Source organism: Haliaeetus leucocephalus, unplaced genomic scaffold (genome assembly GCF_000737465.1).
Source record: "Haliaeetus leucocephalus isolate CR32 unplaced genomic scaffold, Haliaeetus_leucocephalus-4.0 Scaffold162, whole genome shotgun sequence".
Taxonomy (NCBI): Eukaryota; Metazoa; Chordata; class Aves; order Accipitriformes; family Accipitridae; genus Haliaeetus; species Haliaeetus leucocephalus.
In genome coordinates, this window is record NW_010972598.1 from 15,429,386 (window position 1) to 15,446,286 (window position 16,901).

Here is a 16,901-nt window from a genome sequence, read left to right on the forward strand (position 1 = left end):
GCCTCAAATGGAGCCACCAGATTAAAAACCCACCACATGATGCATTCTCAGGCTAGACAAATATTCAAACCCTTGCAGGCAAAATTTATGGCTAGTAAAGAGTAGCCTGAAATTTGCAAATGGGAGCCTTTGACCATATGATATTCCTAAAAATTACAAGGAGGAGCTGTTTTGAAAGCAATTTGTACCTCTTTCCGTCTCTTTCCTGAAGAAAAGACGGAAGCAGTTTTCAGACTCTTGGTGGTGTCAAATGGGCACCCTAGTTCACCCACTGGTCCAACATAAAAAAGCAAAGCCAGATGAAAAATAACTGAAAGGCATATCTGTTTGCTTTGGAGCCTGAAAAAGAATTGGACTTAATCCCAGGGTTACATCATTTTCATATATAAGCAATCCCTTGCTATAATCAGTTACTTTATCCACTGCCAGCACATTAGCTGAGCTGTTCAAAAAGATCACTTGCGCAGAACGAAACATGGATTCAGCTTCAAACCTTGTGTTGACTAATTGTTACTGTTTATTTGCTGTAGCCCACGCAGCTTCCTAGGTACCATACAAATTGTCAAGGAAGACACCCCCTGCCCTGAAGTTCACATTAGTCTGTAACAAGACATTGGTTCGAGGGTAGTAATGACTAATAAATTTGCAATTTATATACATTGCAGTGAATAATGTGGGGACTGTGGCTTAGATGCCAGTCCTCCTCCTCTGTGTGACCTCATTTCTCATGTCTTTGCCTATTGTCTGTTCATGCGCTGAACCCTCTAATCAAGGTTGAGATGCCTTGTTCTAGGACTGTGTCTTCACTGCAAAAGATACAGTTACAGAAATAACTGACTAGTAAGTGCTGGTTACAGAGTTAGATGTTTCTGGGCAACAGAGAGCTGAGACCTCTTCAAGGAGAAATGCCAGAAAAGATGCCAGCCCATAGCGTGGCAGCAGTCTGAGCCAGAGTCTTACCTGACTTTGACCACTGTAGCTCTGTGAAAGCTATGGCTGTCAATATCAGCAACAGGTCCTGATCAGTATGTTGTATCTGCAACAACTGGCCGCATTTGCCAGAGCAAACCATGAAGCAAACTTTGGTCTGGTTTGCAGAAGGCTTTTAAAAACGCATCGTTTGTTCCAAAGCAAAAGGAAAAGAGAGGGATGTTCAGGACCTGTTTTGAAGTGCACCCAGAGAGGCTGAGATGCACAAAGAGGTTGTGAAATTTTTTTTTTGGAGTCAAACCTGGAAATGGTCTGAAGTTACCAACAGACACAGATGTTTCCAATAAGGCAAGGAAGTCAGAGTCACATGGGATTCCTGTGGTCTTCTCACATTTTCGAGAGACTAGGTTTGCATTCTTGTCAGCATTAATGAGGTTATTTTTACATTCAAAACATCATCAGATAGGGGTGATGTAAAAATATATATATTTTTTAGAAAACTTTATAGCTTTTACCGTGGAGTCATGGAATGCTTGTTTGTGCACATTGCTCACTAAGCACAGGATCCACGTAATTAGTGTCTCTTCGAAGTGTCAGTTGCATTTCCTTGATAAACATTGTTCTGTCAGGAATTTATGAGGAGATTATTAAAATGTGTTTCAAGCTCAGACTTGGCCAGGAACATCTCAATCTAGGAGGAAATTATGCTTTAAATTTTTATTGCATTGCATTAATTTAATTTTTGTTTTGTGTTTGTATAGGTAAATATAGATATAGCTGGGTATAATTATGGAGAAAAAGTATAACAAAACCATGTGTAATTATGTGTAAAGATGAATCTTACCTAAATTAATGAAGATGCAGGGAGAGGAGCTTTTTCCAGAACTAATATAGTTTTGCAAGTTTACTGGTGAAATCACATAAGGTCATATCTTGTTAGATCTCAGTGATATGGTTCTGGTATAAATTGTGGTTAGTTATGATGAGAGGATGAGGCTACGAAATACTTTAAAATATCCCCATTAAAGTAATCACAATTGTTCTTTTTACTTGTCACTGGAAGAAGTGACAAAGGAAGAATGCGTGTGTGTGTGTGTATGCATGTGCTGACATAAAAAATTGATCTTTATATAAACAGAACAGTCAGAGTATGAAATAAGATGAGTTTACAGCCAAATTGCATGAATCTTCACTACAGAAAAGCACTGTTTTTTAACAAAAGCTTACAAAACTCCCTCTGCCCTACTATCACACTAATGGTTTTATATTACAGTGAAATGCCAAAACCTCAAATTAACTTGATTTCAGGCTTCGCTGTGAATGTTTTGTGCAGCTTAAGGAGTTCAGATGACCACTCTGGATTATATCAGCCATTCATCCCAAATGACCATTTTTTGTGAAGGGCCCGATTCTGCAAAGCGAGAACTTGCTCCTGCATGTGAAGTCCCACTACGTTTCTGGAGAATCACTGGAGCATGTGCTCCAGTGCTGATGACCGGGGGCCTACCTCTACATCTGTGTAACAGGGGACAGCAAACAGCTGTCCAACCCCAGCCAACAATGGTCTGGAAGTCTTAAGCCTAGAGATAGATATCTCTTTTAATTTGTATCCTGCTATTGTAATTCTAGATCTAAGATGTCCAACTGAGCTGGAGATTTGTGGGCTACTCTCATATGGCAGCAGAGAGATCTGAGGTTTGGGCACTAGACTGGGAGTTGAAGCCTAGAGTCATTACAGTCTCTGCCACGGGCAGACAGAGTGACCTTGACCAAGCCACTTAATCACCTTCCATTTCTCAGAGGCTTTTCCTGTCCTCTAAATGAGGCTAATCCAATGTATTTCCTTTCCCAAAGCATTTGTGAAAATGAAGGCTGAAACTCGGTAATAAAATTTAAAGGATTTTAAAGCAACAGTCATGGCTGTGGGCAGGGATAGCTGTATTTGCAGGTATGTGTATAGGTTTGCACAGTGGCCTGTGGGTTCACGTGGTTACAACATGGTGCTAATGGTACAGAGATTCAGGTCTGTACATTCTAGACCTGTATGATGCTCAGATAGTTTGAAGTCTGGCAGTGTTTCTTACATGGTTCGTTTTTCTTTTGCAAGCTGAGGCGTTACAAGAAGAAACTCGGTGGGAACCAGGAGCTAGCTTTGCCAATTCTGTCCACATGCCATCTTTGGCACATGTGTCAGGAGTTGACCTGTTTCAGCAGACCATGATTCTCACTCAGTTCATGGGACAGCCCTCCTGAGCATTCTTAGCTGAGTGAACAATAATCATTGTGTCTAAAAAAAAATGCAGAGGAGGAAAAAAGCAGCCTGAATCATTATGACATTACAGTGAAATTTCCTTCTTCTCTGTCTCTTCTTATGCTTTGGAAAACCTGGAAAACCTTTAATCTGCTGCATGCAATTGGGTATTTCACAGAGGAGATTAGCATTGGCTGCTGTGCCATTTGAGGAATGTGAATGTCTTTTTATTTCTGGCAAATTCAAACTCAGAAAACAAAGTCTCCTTTCCGTGACTTCCCCTGTCTTGTGGAGAAAGCTGTGTACTTGCAAAGACCTATCTGAGAAATAACTAATTGTCTTTCACTCCCACACAGTGCTGAAATGGAAGGAAATTAAATCTGAACTAAAAAGAGAGGGACAATGCTGCCACATAGCCTGGGGCCTTGCTCCTTGTTTGTCATAGCAGTGTATTTATATGCTCCAGGCATCAGCTTAAATCAAACCCATTGTGCCAGGTCCTGTACAGATGTAAAATAAAATTGGAATCTCAGCCTTGTTTGAGGTAAGGGGCAAGAGCAAGTATAGACAGATACAATGAGAAACACTGAGACAATGTGGCAGTATTAATTTATTTGAATGCTAAACAGTGGATCTATACCACCAGCTGGAATCATCTGTTAATGTAATTTAAATCTTCATTTAACCACAAGGAACAACTTTTCTTGCTAGTTCATTCTCCCTCAGCACATCTCCCACGCAGCTTGCAAAGAAGGAGCAGTGCAGAGTTCCAGGCAAAACTGAATATATATGTGCATGCATGCATGCACATGTGTTAGAGCCTGGAGCAGGCACTGCCTCTGGAGATGGGGTCATAGGAGGGGGAGAGTGCAAAACTCTTGCTGGGTCAGAGCAATACCCTTTTGGACTAGTGGGACAGGGAATTAGACTGTCAGGTGTGTCTAACTGTGCAAAACTTGCAGAATATATTTTTGTTTGCCAGAGGACGGATGTCTAGGTGAAAGCACTTAGATAGTGATGTGGATTTCTCCACCTAACTCAGTACCACTTCCCCTCTTGATACAAAGGTAGGTGCTTGTGTTTCCACTCTGGTTCCTCTTCCCCCCCCGCATCCTCCCTAGCCCCAAGCATAAACTGCTTTTTGCTCCTCTGAGAAACTGTATGAAACAGGGTTTGTCCAGATTTTAGTACAGCACTGAAACCGTCACAAGTGCTGAGCTTTGCTGTAAAGAATGATTTGAATAGAGGCAAGAAATTAGCCTACTTAAGTGTTGACTTGAGATTTTCAGAGCAGTGAGGGACTGGGCAGGCTCTCTGCTTGGAGGATATTCCTGTGTGGGGGCTCATGGAAAGGGCAGCCTTCAGTACAATGAGCTGAGAAACAAAAGAGGTTCCTAGTCTGCTTTAAAGAGCAGAAGGCAAAACAAGCCAATGGAACACCATAGTGCAAACTTTCCTCTGCATGGAGTGACTAGTTCTGCAGCTGTGGGGCAAATGAAATAACTACTGGAGTAAAACCCTTACTGGAGCAGTGCAATGCTAATAATGCTATGCTATGGGGGTAGAATTGCAGAACCCAGGAGACCAGATGCAGAAAACTGTCTAGGTATGTAAATTCTCACAGAAAACATTGCAAATTTTTTCAGTAGGTGTTTAGGTTCTTAGAAATCAGTAAAAACATAGGAAGTGAAACTCCTATAACAGAAATAAGAGGATTTTGATGCAGAGAGAATCACCTTGTGCCAGATGTCTAGAAAACCCATCTCTCCCATGCATGTTTCTTGCTGAGTGAATGTTGATGTTGCATTTGTGTTGTGTCCCCCCCATGCAGCTTTCAGCAGTGGGCTGGACTTACTCTTCTTATGGGAAAGCAAGGTCGTTGTTTCCTGTGGGATTGCAATAAATTCCTAAAAATAAGCAACAGCCCCAGCTGAAAAGTTTGGACTGTTTCTGGGTCCATCTGCACTGAGAACTTGTGAGGGGAACCCTAGGTCTTACATCAGCGATCAGAGGGCCCTCAGAGACTTGCGAGGCACGCAAAGCCACCCAGAAACAAAAGGACCGACAGCAGATGCTTCACCTGTAGTCCAACACACAGAAAGGGATGACTTAAACTACAGCTTAATTCAATCCTTGGCTTTCCTTGGTCAGGCCCCCATCCTGGATGTGAAAGCATGTGGTACCTGCAGGACCCTGGGCAAATATCCTGCACAAAGTGCAAGAAGAGCACACAGTGTCAGACAGAAGAGTTAGGATGGAAGTTGTGAAGACAAAGGCACAGTGAATCTAGGAGTGGGACAGTCAGTAGAGTGGCTCATACCATATCAGTGTGTCACACAATAGACAGGTTGAAGCATAACATTGGTAGCATTAGAGCCACACCTCTCTGGTCAGCTGTCCCTGGCATTCCACATGTGTAAGTTCTAATAACTGCAGAGCCCTGCTTCTTGATCTTGTTTTTGTTAATACACATACAAATTCCAAACACCTAGAGGTATTTCAGAAGAGCCATAGAGAGACGTGGTGGTGCATGGCAGGGCAGCAACCACCCCACGGTGGGTCGCTAGTGTAACTCCAGCTGGCCTTTTGCTGCTCTATGTAACAGTTTTCTGCTGCCAGGGCTTCAGCTCTCCCTCCTACCTCTGCTGTAACTGGTGTCCCACTGAAGCCTGCAGGTACTGTGTGGTGTGTGCCACCCCTTGCCCAAGGCAAGTGGATGTGCAAAGCCCTGTCTCTTTCAAAGAGGAGTGCAGGACTCTACCAGTAATGAAGAACCTCTTCCTGTATGTCCCTACAAGCAGTAGGCACCTATACTTCGTAAATCATGGCCTACATCCCACCTTGTACCACCAGTGACTTACAGACCACGGGGAGCACAAAGGCAATTTATTTCAGCATTCGTACCAATGATTGGTCGTCAGCCATCAGCAGGTTCATGAGGAACTGTAAAGCCCGTTAAGTATTGCTGGCACACAGGAATACTGTTTTTAACTTAAGGCTGCGTTATTAGAGCTATATAAAAAAAAACAGAAGGAATGTAGCAGTTAGCCTGGGCCTTTGCTTGGAGTGCACAAATCCAATGAAAACATACCCAAAGCCGTAATTATTTGTTCATAATTGGATACTGAGGAGCAACTTCTGCCGCACAAACCTCCAGTGAGTTCACTGAAAGTCATGAAATCTGTTTCATTATAGAGTAGCCAAGATGAATGGTAATATGGGGAAGGCTAGGTACTACTAATTAACTATGAACATCACGAAGCACATGAGCAAAGTCTATCATTCTGGAAAGTCCCCTGGGTCCTCTCATTTTGAATTAGGATTCTATTTTAGAGATGAGGAAATTCACATTTAAGGTAATTGTCTGATTTCATACAATGGTGTTTCAGTGTCATGAATAGAAACCTCCTCCTGAAACAAAGAACAGAAACCAGGAGATATGATTTCAAATTCCCATGCTTTAAACACTAGATCACGTTCCCTTTTCAGACTTGAGAATATAACTAGCTGTGCGGACTCCCAAGTCACCCCCCGCACGCCTATACGTTGCTATGTAGGCACTTGCTTAATGATTCTTCTTTCTACAGACTCAAAAATGCACAAGCGCTAATAAGGAGCTATTGTTTAACCCATTATTAAGTCTAAGCTAGCAGAGTTCTATTGATAGGTTGCAGAGCTTGAGAAAAAAATTGTAACCTTTTTGCACATGCTATTGCTGTGTGGTTTTCCATTAATAGCCATGGAAAAGTTAACCTAAACATTAGCTCTTTTTCCTGGAACTAACAGCTCCAAAGCCAAAAGTCCAGTGATATGCTCATCAGCTTGCAGGACTACTGCAAAGCAGACTGCTCGTTACTGTAAAAGCAAAGCACAGAGCTGGCTCTTGAACTGCTGGACCTCTGTGTCTGAAGCAGGGAGTACCCAGCTCATAAAGGGGAGCATCCCAGTCATACCTCAATCCAGAGCAAAATTTACCCTAGACGGAATTACAAGGTTATGCCTTTAACATTGACAGTCAGAGATCTGCCTCAGAAGCCGAGGCAAATCTAGCAAACAGGGATGGCAGGGATGGGAATTATTTCTCACTAAACACAGGTAGGACAATATTCAGCAGACAGTAATTCCTGTTTCCTCAAGCCATTATCACTGCCCTGCACAGGGTAATTTTCCCGAGTCATGTAACATGAAAACAGCCATTGTGTTGTGTTCTTGTCATGCTTACATCGTGGAAGATCCTGTCCTGAACCATGCTTTGTCTTCTTTGCCCAAAGACAAATTGCACCCAGAGAGATCCTCCCCAGATCACTGATTTCTGCAGGCTGCAAGATCCTGCAGGCTCATTTTTCCTCTCCAGAGGGATGTTTACCACTGCCCTTGATTAGTTGTTCCAGTTATCACTACCAAAAGAATGTGTTTCATTTTTGATTTGAATTTTTCTCTTTTCTTCATACCCAATAGGCTTTGTTATTCAACATCCAGATGAAAGATTACAGTCCTGTGTGAGGCAGTGTCTTTGATGTGTCACTCAGCATTTCTCCAAGACTAGCTACCTCTTTCCAGAAAGACAATGGGAAGAATGACCAGATCTTCCTGGAAATGACACCCATCCCACAGTGTAAATAAGCCAAAACTAGCTCCTGCAAAAGTAATCAGGCCTGTTTGCTGACATACAAATGCCCACTCATCACTGAAAGAGCCACACTCCCAAACTCCGGCATAAGCCAAAGATTGAGGCTATTAAGCTCATTCCCACGCTCGAATTTGGCAAGGTAGAAGCCTGTATCATCTTGTTTCACTTTTTGGAGGAGTTTGCTCTGAATGTTTTCTTTTCAGTAGGTTCCCCAGCTGGTTCAGTCCTGCATAATGTAGCTACAGATATCAAGAGCTAGAGGCTGGCAGAGCAATGTGTATTATCTGAGTTGTGGTAGTTCTGAAGAGCCAGGCACAGACAAGAAGTTATGAGTAAGCTTATGAGTAAGATTTCAACTGGAGGTTGAATTGGCAGAACCACTCTTTGTACTGTGGGGCCCTCAGATGCACAGTGCTATATACATAGGTATATGCAAGCTTTAGTCATAAGCAAACATGACTGAGCTGATATTCTAAATAAGCTCTTATTTCAAATTCTGTGAAAGATCTGCAAAAGTTGCAATACTTCATGGTGTTTGAAGTAGTTTATTCTTCAATGTATGCTGCTTTGGGGTTGCTTGAACAGAACAGGATCATATAAATACAAATACAAACCATCGCTTTAACATCTGAATAGACCAAACCATATCAAGGCACCAAAGAAAGTTAGGTAGTTTTTTTCTGCTTCTTTTTTCCTTCTGAATTTAGACAGGATGCTTGTCTGCAGTGTAGGAAACTGCCTCTGATATAATTGGAGTTCAGTGGCCATGTGTAAGATTACTCATCACTAGTTTCAATAATGTGTTTATCATTCTCATTTGGGGTAAATCCCATCTCCTTACTGATTTCAGAAGGAAACGCCATTTTGTATCACTCTGTTCCTGTGAGTTAGAAAGTCACATATAGTATGGCATATAGTACTGAGAGCCCACAGAGAACTCTGGATCTTGCTCCAAACTTTACCACTCTGCAGTATTTTTCACAAGGTCTTTTAAGGTAAACCATAACAGCGCATAGTTTTCAGTGCTGCCTCTGCAATAAGAGACCAGGTTATTAGACCCCTGTTGGAGCGATGATCTTATCAATGGAAGTCTTCCTCTTAATTTTGGGATAAAACAGGTCAAGCCTCCAATTTATTCTCTATTGAGTGGCCAAGGTGGCGGGAATGGTAGGTTTTATGAGCAACGCTGAGTTCTAGGCTCTGTATTTAGTAATGAGACACAGATGGGAATGGTTTTGTTGCGGTGATGTTTTATCACGAAATGAGACAGTTTTAATAGTTGTTTGGTGACTAACAGATACAGAGGTAGCCATATAATTAGCGTGCTTGCTGCAGGAGGCAGTGTTTCCTGGCATTACCAAGCATACTCAACACAGACTGATCTCACTGAGAGAGGCTGGCTAACAAAGCCTAGAAGCTAGTTAACAGTTTCCTAAAACTGTTTCCAGACACCCTTGTGTGATTTAAAAGGCAGCACACTGCTAGCTCAGGTCATGCAAGCAGGGATATTTCATGCTCACAGAATCCTACCATGTAGCAGAAGCCACCTGGGATTTTGGGAGTTATCTTGATGGGGGTTTGGAGCAGCAAAACCCCCTGAGAGCCCAAGAGTTCCCCGACCAATGCTGTTCACAACTGACAAAATGTTGTTGGGAAGCAGATATTGATTATTCTCACACTGGTCTTTTCCCAGTATCACCGTTGTCCAGGCACAAAGGGATGCATTTCTGGACAGAGGTTTAATGAAATACCCAATGCAAAGACCACTTTCAAAAGAGGGGATCCACACCTTTTTGGCTATAGGCAATTTCTCTCTGTAGCCACAGGAGAGGCAGCATGAGCTGTCTGTGCCATTTGGCTCTTGCAGGCTGCGGACAGGCAAACTGCCAGTTTACCGCCTTCCTCTCTCCGTGGAGCTCAGAGCTGCTATCAGATCCACTGTGACTCTCCACTCTATTCCTCCTTCTCCCCCTACTCATCACCCTCACAGATGTTTGTAGAAGTTTCATGCCTGGACTGGGTTTAAATCAAGCACCCGGGATCCTTGGTAGGGTGGGTTTGGCTTGGAGAATTTAGCATTAGTTTCTCACATCCATGTATGTGCTTTGCTTTTAAAGTAGCTACAGTTTTCCAAGTCATCTCTTTGCAGACACTACTGGTAACTCTCACATTTATTTAATATATTTAATGTTTGCCTGTTATTAATTTAGTCAGCATCTCCTACAAGTTTTTGTGCATGCTTGATTCAGAATCAGGTATCAAATCACAGTTTAATTTTTATATGTCTTTCTCCCCCCCCATCTCTCTTTTTATTTTTCTCTTCCTCTTTCTCTTCTCTTTATTTCTGTATTTCTTTTTATCTCTTTCTCCTCTTTGTCATAACAACAAGGTAAACCAGGATATTGTTTATGGAAAGTCTGAATTACTAACGACCCATACAAAACAACATTAAGGATCATATCTTTTCCAGTGCCTCTTTTTAAACCCGGGAGCTCAGAAGCCAGTCCCAGTGTTTTATGATCTTAAAATGTTGATATTTTTCCAGGTATTAATTCCAGTTTGATAGGAAACCAAGAGAAACAGAAACATTTTTCATCTTCACTTCAGAAAAATGTGCTCCATCTTCCTCTGTTAAAGAGGTATCTTTCCAGTACCGTGGAGGGCATGCCACTGCTCTGGGACCGACTTCCCTTTCCTAAATTACCTTTCCACTGTGCCGTGTGTGAGCCTTACCCTGAACAGCTGGAACCACAGAGAGCAGGGCTGAAATGAAACAAAGAAAAAAAGCTTCCTCCTAGTTTAAGTCCTACTGTGATGGGGGCCGGAGAGCTAGCTGGTTAGAGAAAAAAGAAATACTGCAGTGTCCCAAGAGAAAGGTCCATCCTCCCCACAGCTGGATTCAACATGCTGAATCCCAATCAATGAGTCTGTGCAGGTAGAGGTCTGGGCAGGTCATTGTGCACTGTGCTCTAAGTGACAGTCCATCTCCCAGTTAGTTTCCAGACTCAGATAAAGGCAGAAAGAGAGGCAGGAGGAGGTGGGAATTGGCTTGGACAAGGCTCTGGAGTTCCTAGGAAATGCCACAGCTTAGCTGAAGCATCTGCTGCTCTTTGCACCTCTGCTTGCCAGATCCGTGTCCAAGACATAAAAGCTCCAGCTCGCTCTCTTCAATGCTTAGCAACCACCACCCTGTGCTACAGCCTCAGTAGCCTAATGTCCCCCTCACCCCACATCCCACCCTTCTCTTTCAACCCTGGCAGCGCTCCTCAGTCAACCAGATGTGAAGAACAAAAGGAAAAGGTTGGATCAAGTGTGCAACCCTACGGCACTCCACATGCAAAGAGCTCGCAGGGTGAGGCCCGTGGTCAGAGGAGACGAGCCTCCCACGGCTGAGTGCTTTGTTGTCCTAAAGGCAGTGCTGCCTGCCTTCATCCCTAAGACAATTAGCTGTTGAAGGTGAAAGAGCAAGGCCACTCCAAGCAGAATTCATTATGCATATGCCTGCGAGCAGTACTCTCTAGAAAAACAACATAAAATGCGAGAGTGGATTGCCCGCACTGATTTTGCTGATTCCACTAAATTTCAGAACTAATAATGTCTCCATGTTGCTTCAATTGTCTCTTCTGAGGCACAGCTGTGACTCTCCCTCCTGAAGCATTGTGGCTGCAGAAAGGGAAATAAAACCTAGCCAAGGCGTTCAGCACAGCAGACTTTTAATATACAGCCTGTTTTCTATGTTCATACATTCTGTATCTCCAGCTACTCTCTCCCCGATAAAAAGACTAGTAGAATTGGCTCCTCTTATTCTCAAAGCTGTGGTATAATCTGGTTAAGGAGTTTCTTCTCCTGGGTTCAAAGGTGACTTCCATTTAAGGATGCAAAGTAGCATTAGTGGAAATGGGTTCATTTCCTGTCTCCTGGATGTTCTGCCACCATCTTCCACATCCACCCCATCTAAATTTGAACATCTAAATGAGGTGATAAACCTCCGTGGGTAGCCAAGAGGGGCTCCTAACTGGTGGCCACTGAGACCCTCCTAAAATCACAGTCATGTGAGGGTCCTTATGTTTCTACTGGTTGTAGAGAGATCCTGCACTTCTCTTACCTGTAGTATGTCAGACACTCACTCTGGTTTTGCATCCAGATCCCAAGGCTGAACAAGGCATTTGGGCCCATTTATTTAGGGGGTCTGTTACTGCTCACGTCAACTTCTGTTATCTGTGGGATGAAGTGAACTGTGCTGGCAATGGAGAGCCCTGTAAAAGCTTGAATGGATGGGTGATTAGCCAGCCAACTTGATCTTCTTCCAGACAGTTTTCCAGATAAAACAGCACTGAACCACGGAGGAGGTCGACGATGCTGGTTTTATTTTTCTATTGCAATTGCATGGTATAGAGGCCAGCTGTGAATCAAGGCCCCCTTCTGGTAAGTGCAGGTGGGAAAACACATCTCTTGCCACGCATTTCAGAGAAAGCTGGGTCTTCCAGACCTCTAAGATTACTTGTTTGTGGTCACACTCTGGCTAGCACAACCTCTCCTCTTTTATGTCTGTTATCAGATACAAGATGAGAGCCCTGTCTAACATCCAGCTTTTTGGTTAAAGTAGCTCTCTTCCTCCTGGGTCTGCTTTGCATTTGTACCCAGGGCATTAGTAAAACGTTTTCTGCCTCTCATGTGCAATGGCATAGTAATTCGTTTCTTGGATATCTCCTTGTCATTCAATCTGACAATTCTTCTCCCCTAGGAGATGTTGGCTTCTCTGTCTCCTCTGAGGCAGTGTAGCTGCCAAAGTCCATCTCAGTCCATCTGGACTGAAAACTCCTATCTGGCATTCTCCTCCCCCATCTGCATGGGTGAAAGAAATGTCAAGCAATGAAACACAAGAACTCCCTTGGTCTGCCAGTTCACGTGAAAGGCGGAGAAAGCCTGAACTGTGTATCTACCCTTCACACATGTTGGATGCCCTGCAGAATTACCCATTGCACAGTAGTAGAAAGTGTTGCCAAACAGGTCACTGTCAATTCGCTGCAGAGCAACTGACCCAGGCAGCAACGGAAATAGGAAGAGATAGGGAACGGTATGCTTGAGCTGAAAAAAAGGCACACTCTATCTTGTTTTAAGGGGAAGAAGGTTTGAACTCTGAAGTTAGACCAGCATAATGCACAAGGGAATGGGGAAGCTGTATCTGATGAGTACAGTTACATGCTATGCTAGCTCTGGGTCAAGTCTGGCTCTGATGTCTGCACTCCCATGCTGTCTGTTCTCTGGTCTGCATCTGAGCAGCTTATGCTCAGACTCCAGTCCAACTACTTGTTCAGACCAGACAGCATGTCCAAGAAGCCCGTGTTAAAGCATAGTTATCAAGGACTGTGGAGACTCAATCATGTTTGAAAAAAGAGTGCTCTAATTTCAAAGCAACCCTATTACTCGAGAAAAAGAGTTATCATTAGTCATGGATATAAGCAGTAGTTCATGAACACAGGCTCACTAGGTTGTAGCTGATTACAAAAATAGTGCAAACACAGTGCAGCTACACATTGGTATGAATTGCTAGCACCTTTTTTATGATAATGGCACTGCTGATCTATCCAAGCCATTTTTCATCAGTAAGAAGTCAAATCTTTGCCAGCAGACAGGATGTACAGGATGTGCTCTCTTACCCTTTCGGACCACCCCTTGGGCATTGCCATGAGTATTAGATGGCTTTTAGTCCTCAAGCCCTGCCCCAGCCCCAACCCCAAAGATTTCTGAGCTTCACTGCACCCTCTTGAATGCTCTTAGGGCGGTGCTCAGTTCGGTTTGGATCAACAGCACCATAACCTCACCCCTGGAGCATCCAGACAGAGTATCTCTCCACACAAAAACAATTGCAACTTTTTGTTCTCTGGCTGGGATTCCTGGACTGCTGCTTTTTGTTCAGGTTTATTTTATTTTCAACATAAATAGAGAAAACAAAACTAATGCAAGTAATAGTCTGAAACTACTAAAGTCGCATTGCAGGAGATGTGGAACTAGAACAAGGAAAACATTCTCATGGGGTTTTTTTCTGAGTAGAATTGGTTAATTTGGGGTTCAGACTTTCAGTCACTCAGCAGGCCTGCCCCACAATATTTACATAAAATCACAGCAAAGTGCATTAAAACAACGTTAAAGCAGAGACACCAGCCCACAAATTGCAAATAGAACCAGGGACGCTCCGAGATGAGACAGCGGTGTGCTTATTTCAGGCTTTCCTCTCCCTGTGGGATGGTGCCCCCTTTTTGGTCAGCACCAGAGATGCTGAGATGCTGCGGAGGGAGTGCAGTGTTTCTGGTCAGGGGCATTGCCCACTCTGGCACTTCCTTTTGTATTGGCATTTTGTCCTGTGCAAGGGATGGAGAACTTGTCCCCACCGCACAGATGCTAATGGTAGCACAGAGTACACAGCAGCTGTCAACCCTCTCCTCCCTTCTCCCCTCTATGTTGTCGTGCTGTAAGGACAAGCCTTAACCAAGAGAGCATTAATCCTCAAGGAGGGGCATTACCATGGGTGTATTCATGACCATTACATGGGTCTCTGCTCTGCCCCAGAACCTGATTCCTCGAGGACAGCCTGACTTGAAGCCAGAGGTTCTTCCTGCTGCCAGAAGGCCAGGGCCAAGCTATGCAGAGAGGGTTCAACTGCCACCGCGCTCACAGCAGCCCTGAGGTGATGCTCTCATCTTGAACTTGATGCGGTTCAAGGCGCTGTGAAATCTTTGTTTTCCTTAAATGACCTTTGCTTGCACAAGACAGCCTGCATTCAGCTGTGGGCTGCTTTGCATACTTCATCGCTTCAGCAAGGAATTCACTTTCTTCGGCTGAATGGCTAAGGCTCAGACAGATGTTTCTTCATATCCACAGAGCATGATGATATAATTGGCAGAGCTCTTGGAGAGGAGCTGTCTGTATCTCTTTATGTGTCAGCCCCTTCCGCACCAGCTCCTCTCATCCCTGTCAAATCCTTCTCCAGCACCATTCTGCCTTTCTACCAGCATCTCCCTTACTTCACTTTGGGTCCCTCTTCTGCAGAGCATTTGCCCTTAGGCTGGGTACAGCAGGGAGAAGATACAGAGCTGTGCAGAGGATTAAAATGGCTGATGTTGTTACCCCAACAGATCTACTCCAGCCTGCATGGGCTCAATGTTCCCTTTGGCATTTTTTCACCAGGAAAAACATTTACTTTGGGAGAGGAAAGAGGAAAACAGAAGATAAGCTCACTCACAAATCCAAAAACAAAGTATGGACTCAGAAATCCTCTAGTGCCTTTTTGGATGATTTCATATCTAAAAGAATGAATCCATAATACAATAGTGCTGATTCTGACATTTGAGTATTTACTGTGGGATCTTTCACAGGTGGAAATTAGGAAAAAAAAAAAGAACAGCTTGGAGGGCAAAGGTTTTATTTAAAAATATACAACAAACTGTAGCTTAGCACCGAAGAGTGAGAAAAGCAGTTTATTGGCTTCTCATGAGCACTAGAATATCAAGACATCCTAATGAAGAATGGATTTATTTCAGGAAAAATTCTGAGCAAGAAAGTGTCTTAGTTAAACAAATCTTCCCTTTTGCGTTGTCGGTAAATGTTTAGAAATAGGACACAAAACCCAGGTATTTGAAGGAGAGAGAGGTTCCAATGGTGCAATGTCCAGATTTCATGCTCTTGGAAGCTTAAGACTGAGGTCTGGGAAGAGGCATCTGTAGAGGCAGGGACCACAGGGTCGTGCAGTGACTCAGGCACCATCTCGGAAGAACAGGAACGGCTCTTGCCAGTTTTTGCAGCTTCAGTATGACTTGAAGTACATGATGCTCTGTTTAAACATCCTGAAGTCAGAAAACAGTATGAGAGGATTTCATCCTCCTTCACTACAAAAGCTGTTGTTAGGGTTTAACCTCTTGGTTGCTCAGCACAGGACTTGCTCTTATAACCTCTGTCTCTGAGAAAGAGAGGGAACAAAGCAGTGTGCCCAGGAATACTTAAACTGACATCAGATTTGCACACAGCCAGGAAGGTGTCTCAGCTGTGATGCCATTGCCTCTATCAGTAACTGTGCTTTTCCACTTTGTTCTCTTTTGTTTTAGGGCCGTTGCATCAATTTCACCAGAGTGAAGAACACAGAGGCCCCACCCAAATACCCACTCAACAACGCGTACCCTCCATCATCTCCACCTCCAGCACCCATCTACAACCCCCCGCCCCCAGCTCCAATCTATACCCCACCTCCACCCAGCTCATCCACACCCCACACCCCATCCCCATCCTCCACGCTCCCACCACTCCCCCCACCGCCCCAAGCCCCACCACCCAACCGGGCCCCCCCTCCATCTCGGCCCCCACCTCGCCCAACAGTCTAGGGGGTCTGCCTTGCTCCCGTCTCTTCCACAAGCGTTTGAGAGGCTTTTTCAGCAGTACTGTATCACATCCATCTTCCTGGGGGGGTAGGGGGGCTAGAGGAAGCCGGACCATTTTTGAAATGGGTGACAACAGAATGAACGACTTTGTAGTCGTCTTTCTCCTGTAGTTTTCTTTTATTTTTAAAATCCCTTGTGCATCAGTGCCACCAAACTATCGAAGCAAGAAAAGCCAAGAGACTGCAAGAACAAGGCAAATAACCTGAGTTCCATTTCAGCAAGGATCTCCCCCCCTTTGTTCCGGACACTTCCCTGTGCCTTACCATGGTGATTCCAGGATACGTTGAAAAAAAAAGAATGAATAACTAGAGTAAGCTCTCCGGAAAGGCAATTTCCCCAGGGAAGGACTGCAAAAGACTCTTCCAAGTGCAGACATCCCAGCTAGCTACCTGGAGACAACTGCACAAACTTCACAGTACAAGACTCAAGGTATGACAGAAAGCTGATCACATCTCGCTCACACGCCAGCTGCCAAGCAAATAATGACAACAGCAGGTCTGCAAGTACAGAAACCCTTGTAAATCTGAAAAGAATTGATGACAGGCAGCTGTTCCCATGGACCATGAATTGGAGAAGGGAAGGTATTGTCATCTTGGAGGGTCTGGAAAGGAGAAGGGGTAGGTCTCTGGTGTCTGGATTTGCGTATGTTCATGTGTGG

General features: G+C 44.0%; 1 protein-coding gene across 1 annotated transcript in view; it reads left to right on the forward strand.

Moving 5' to 3' along the window:
- Positions 1-16,186, forward strand: part of ANTXR1 (anthrax toxin receptor 1) — a 108,547-nt gene extending 92,361 nt beyond the window's left edge. Inside the window, exon 18 of the mRNA XM_010562875.1 lies at positions 15,914-16,186. Coding sequence (XP_010561177.1) covers positions 15,914-16,186 — 273 coding nt within the window. The remainder of the gene's footprint in view (positions 1-15,913) is intronic.
- The last annotated feature ends 715 nt before the right edge of the window (positions 16,187-16,901 follow it).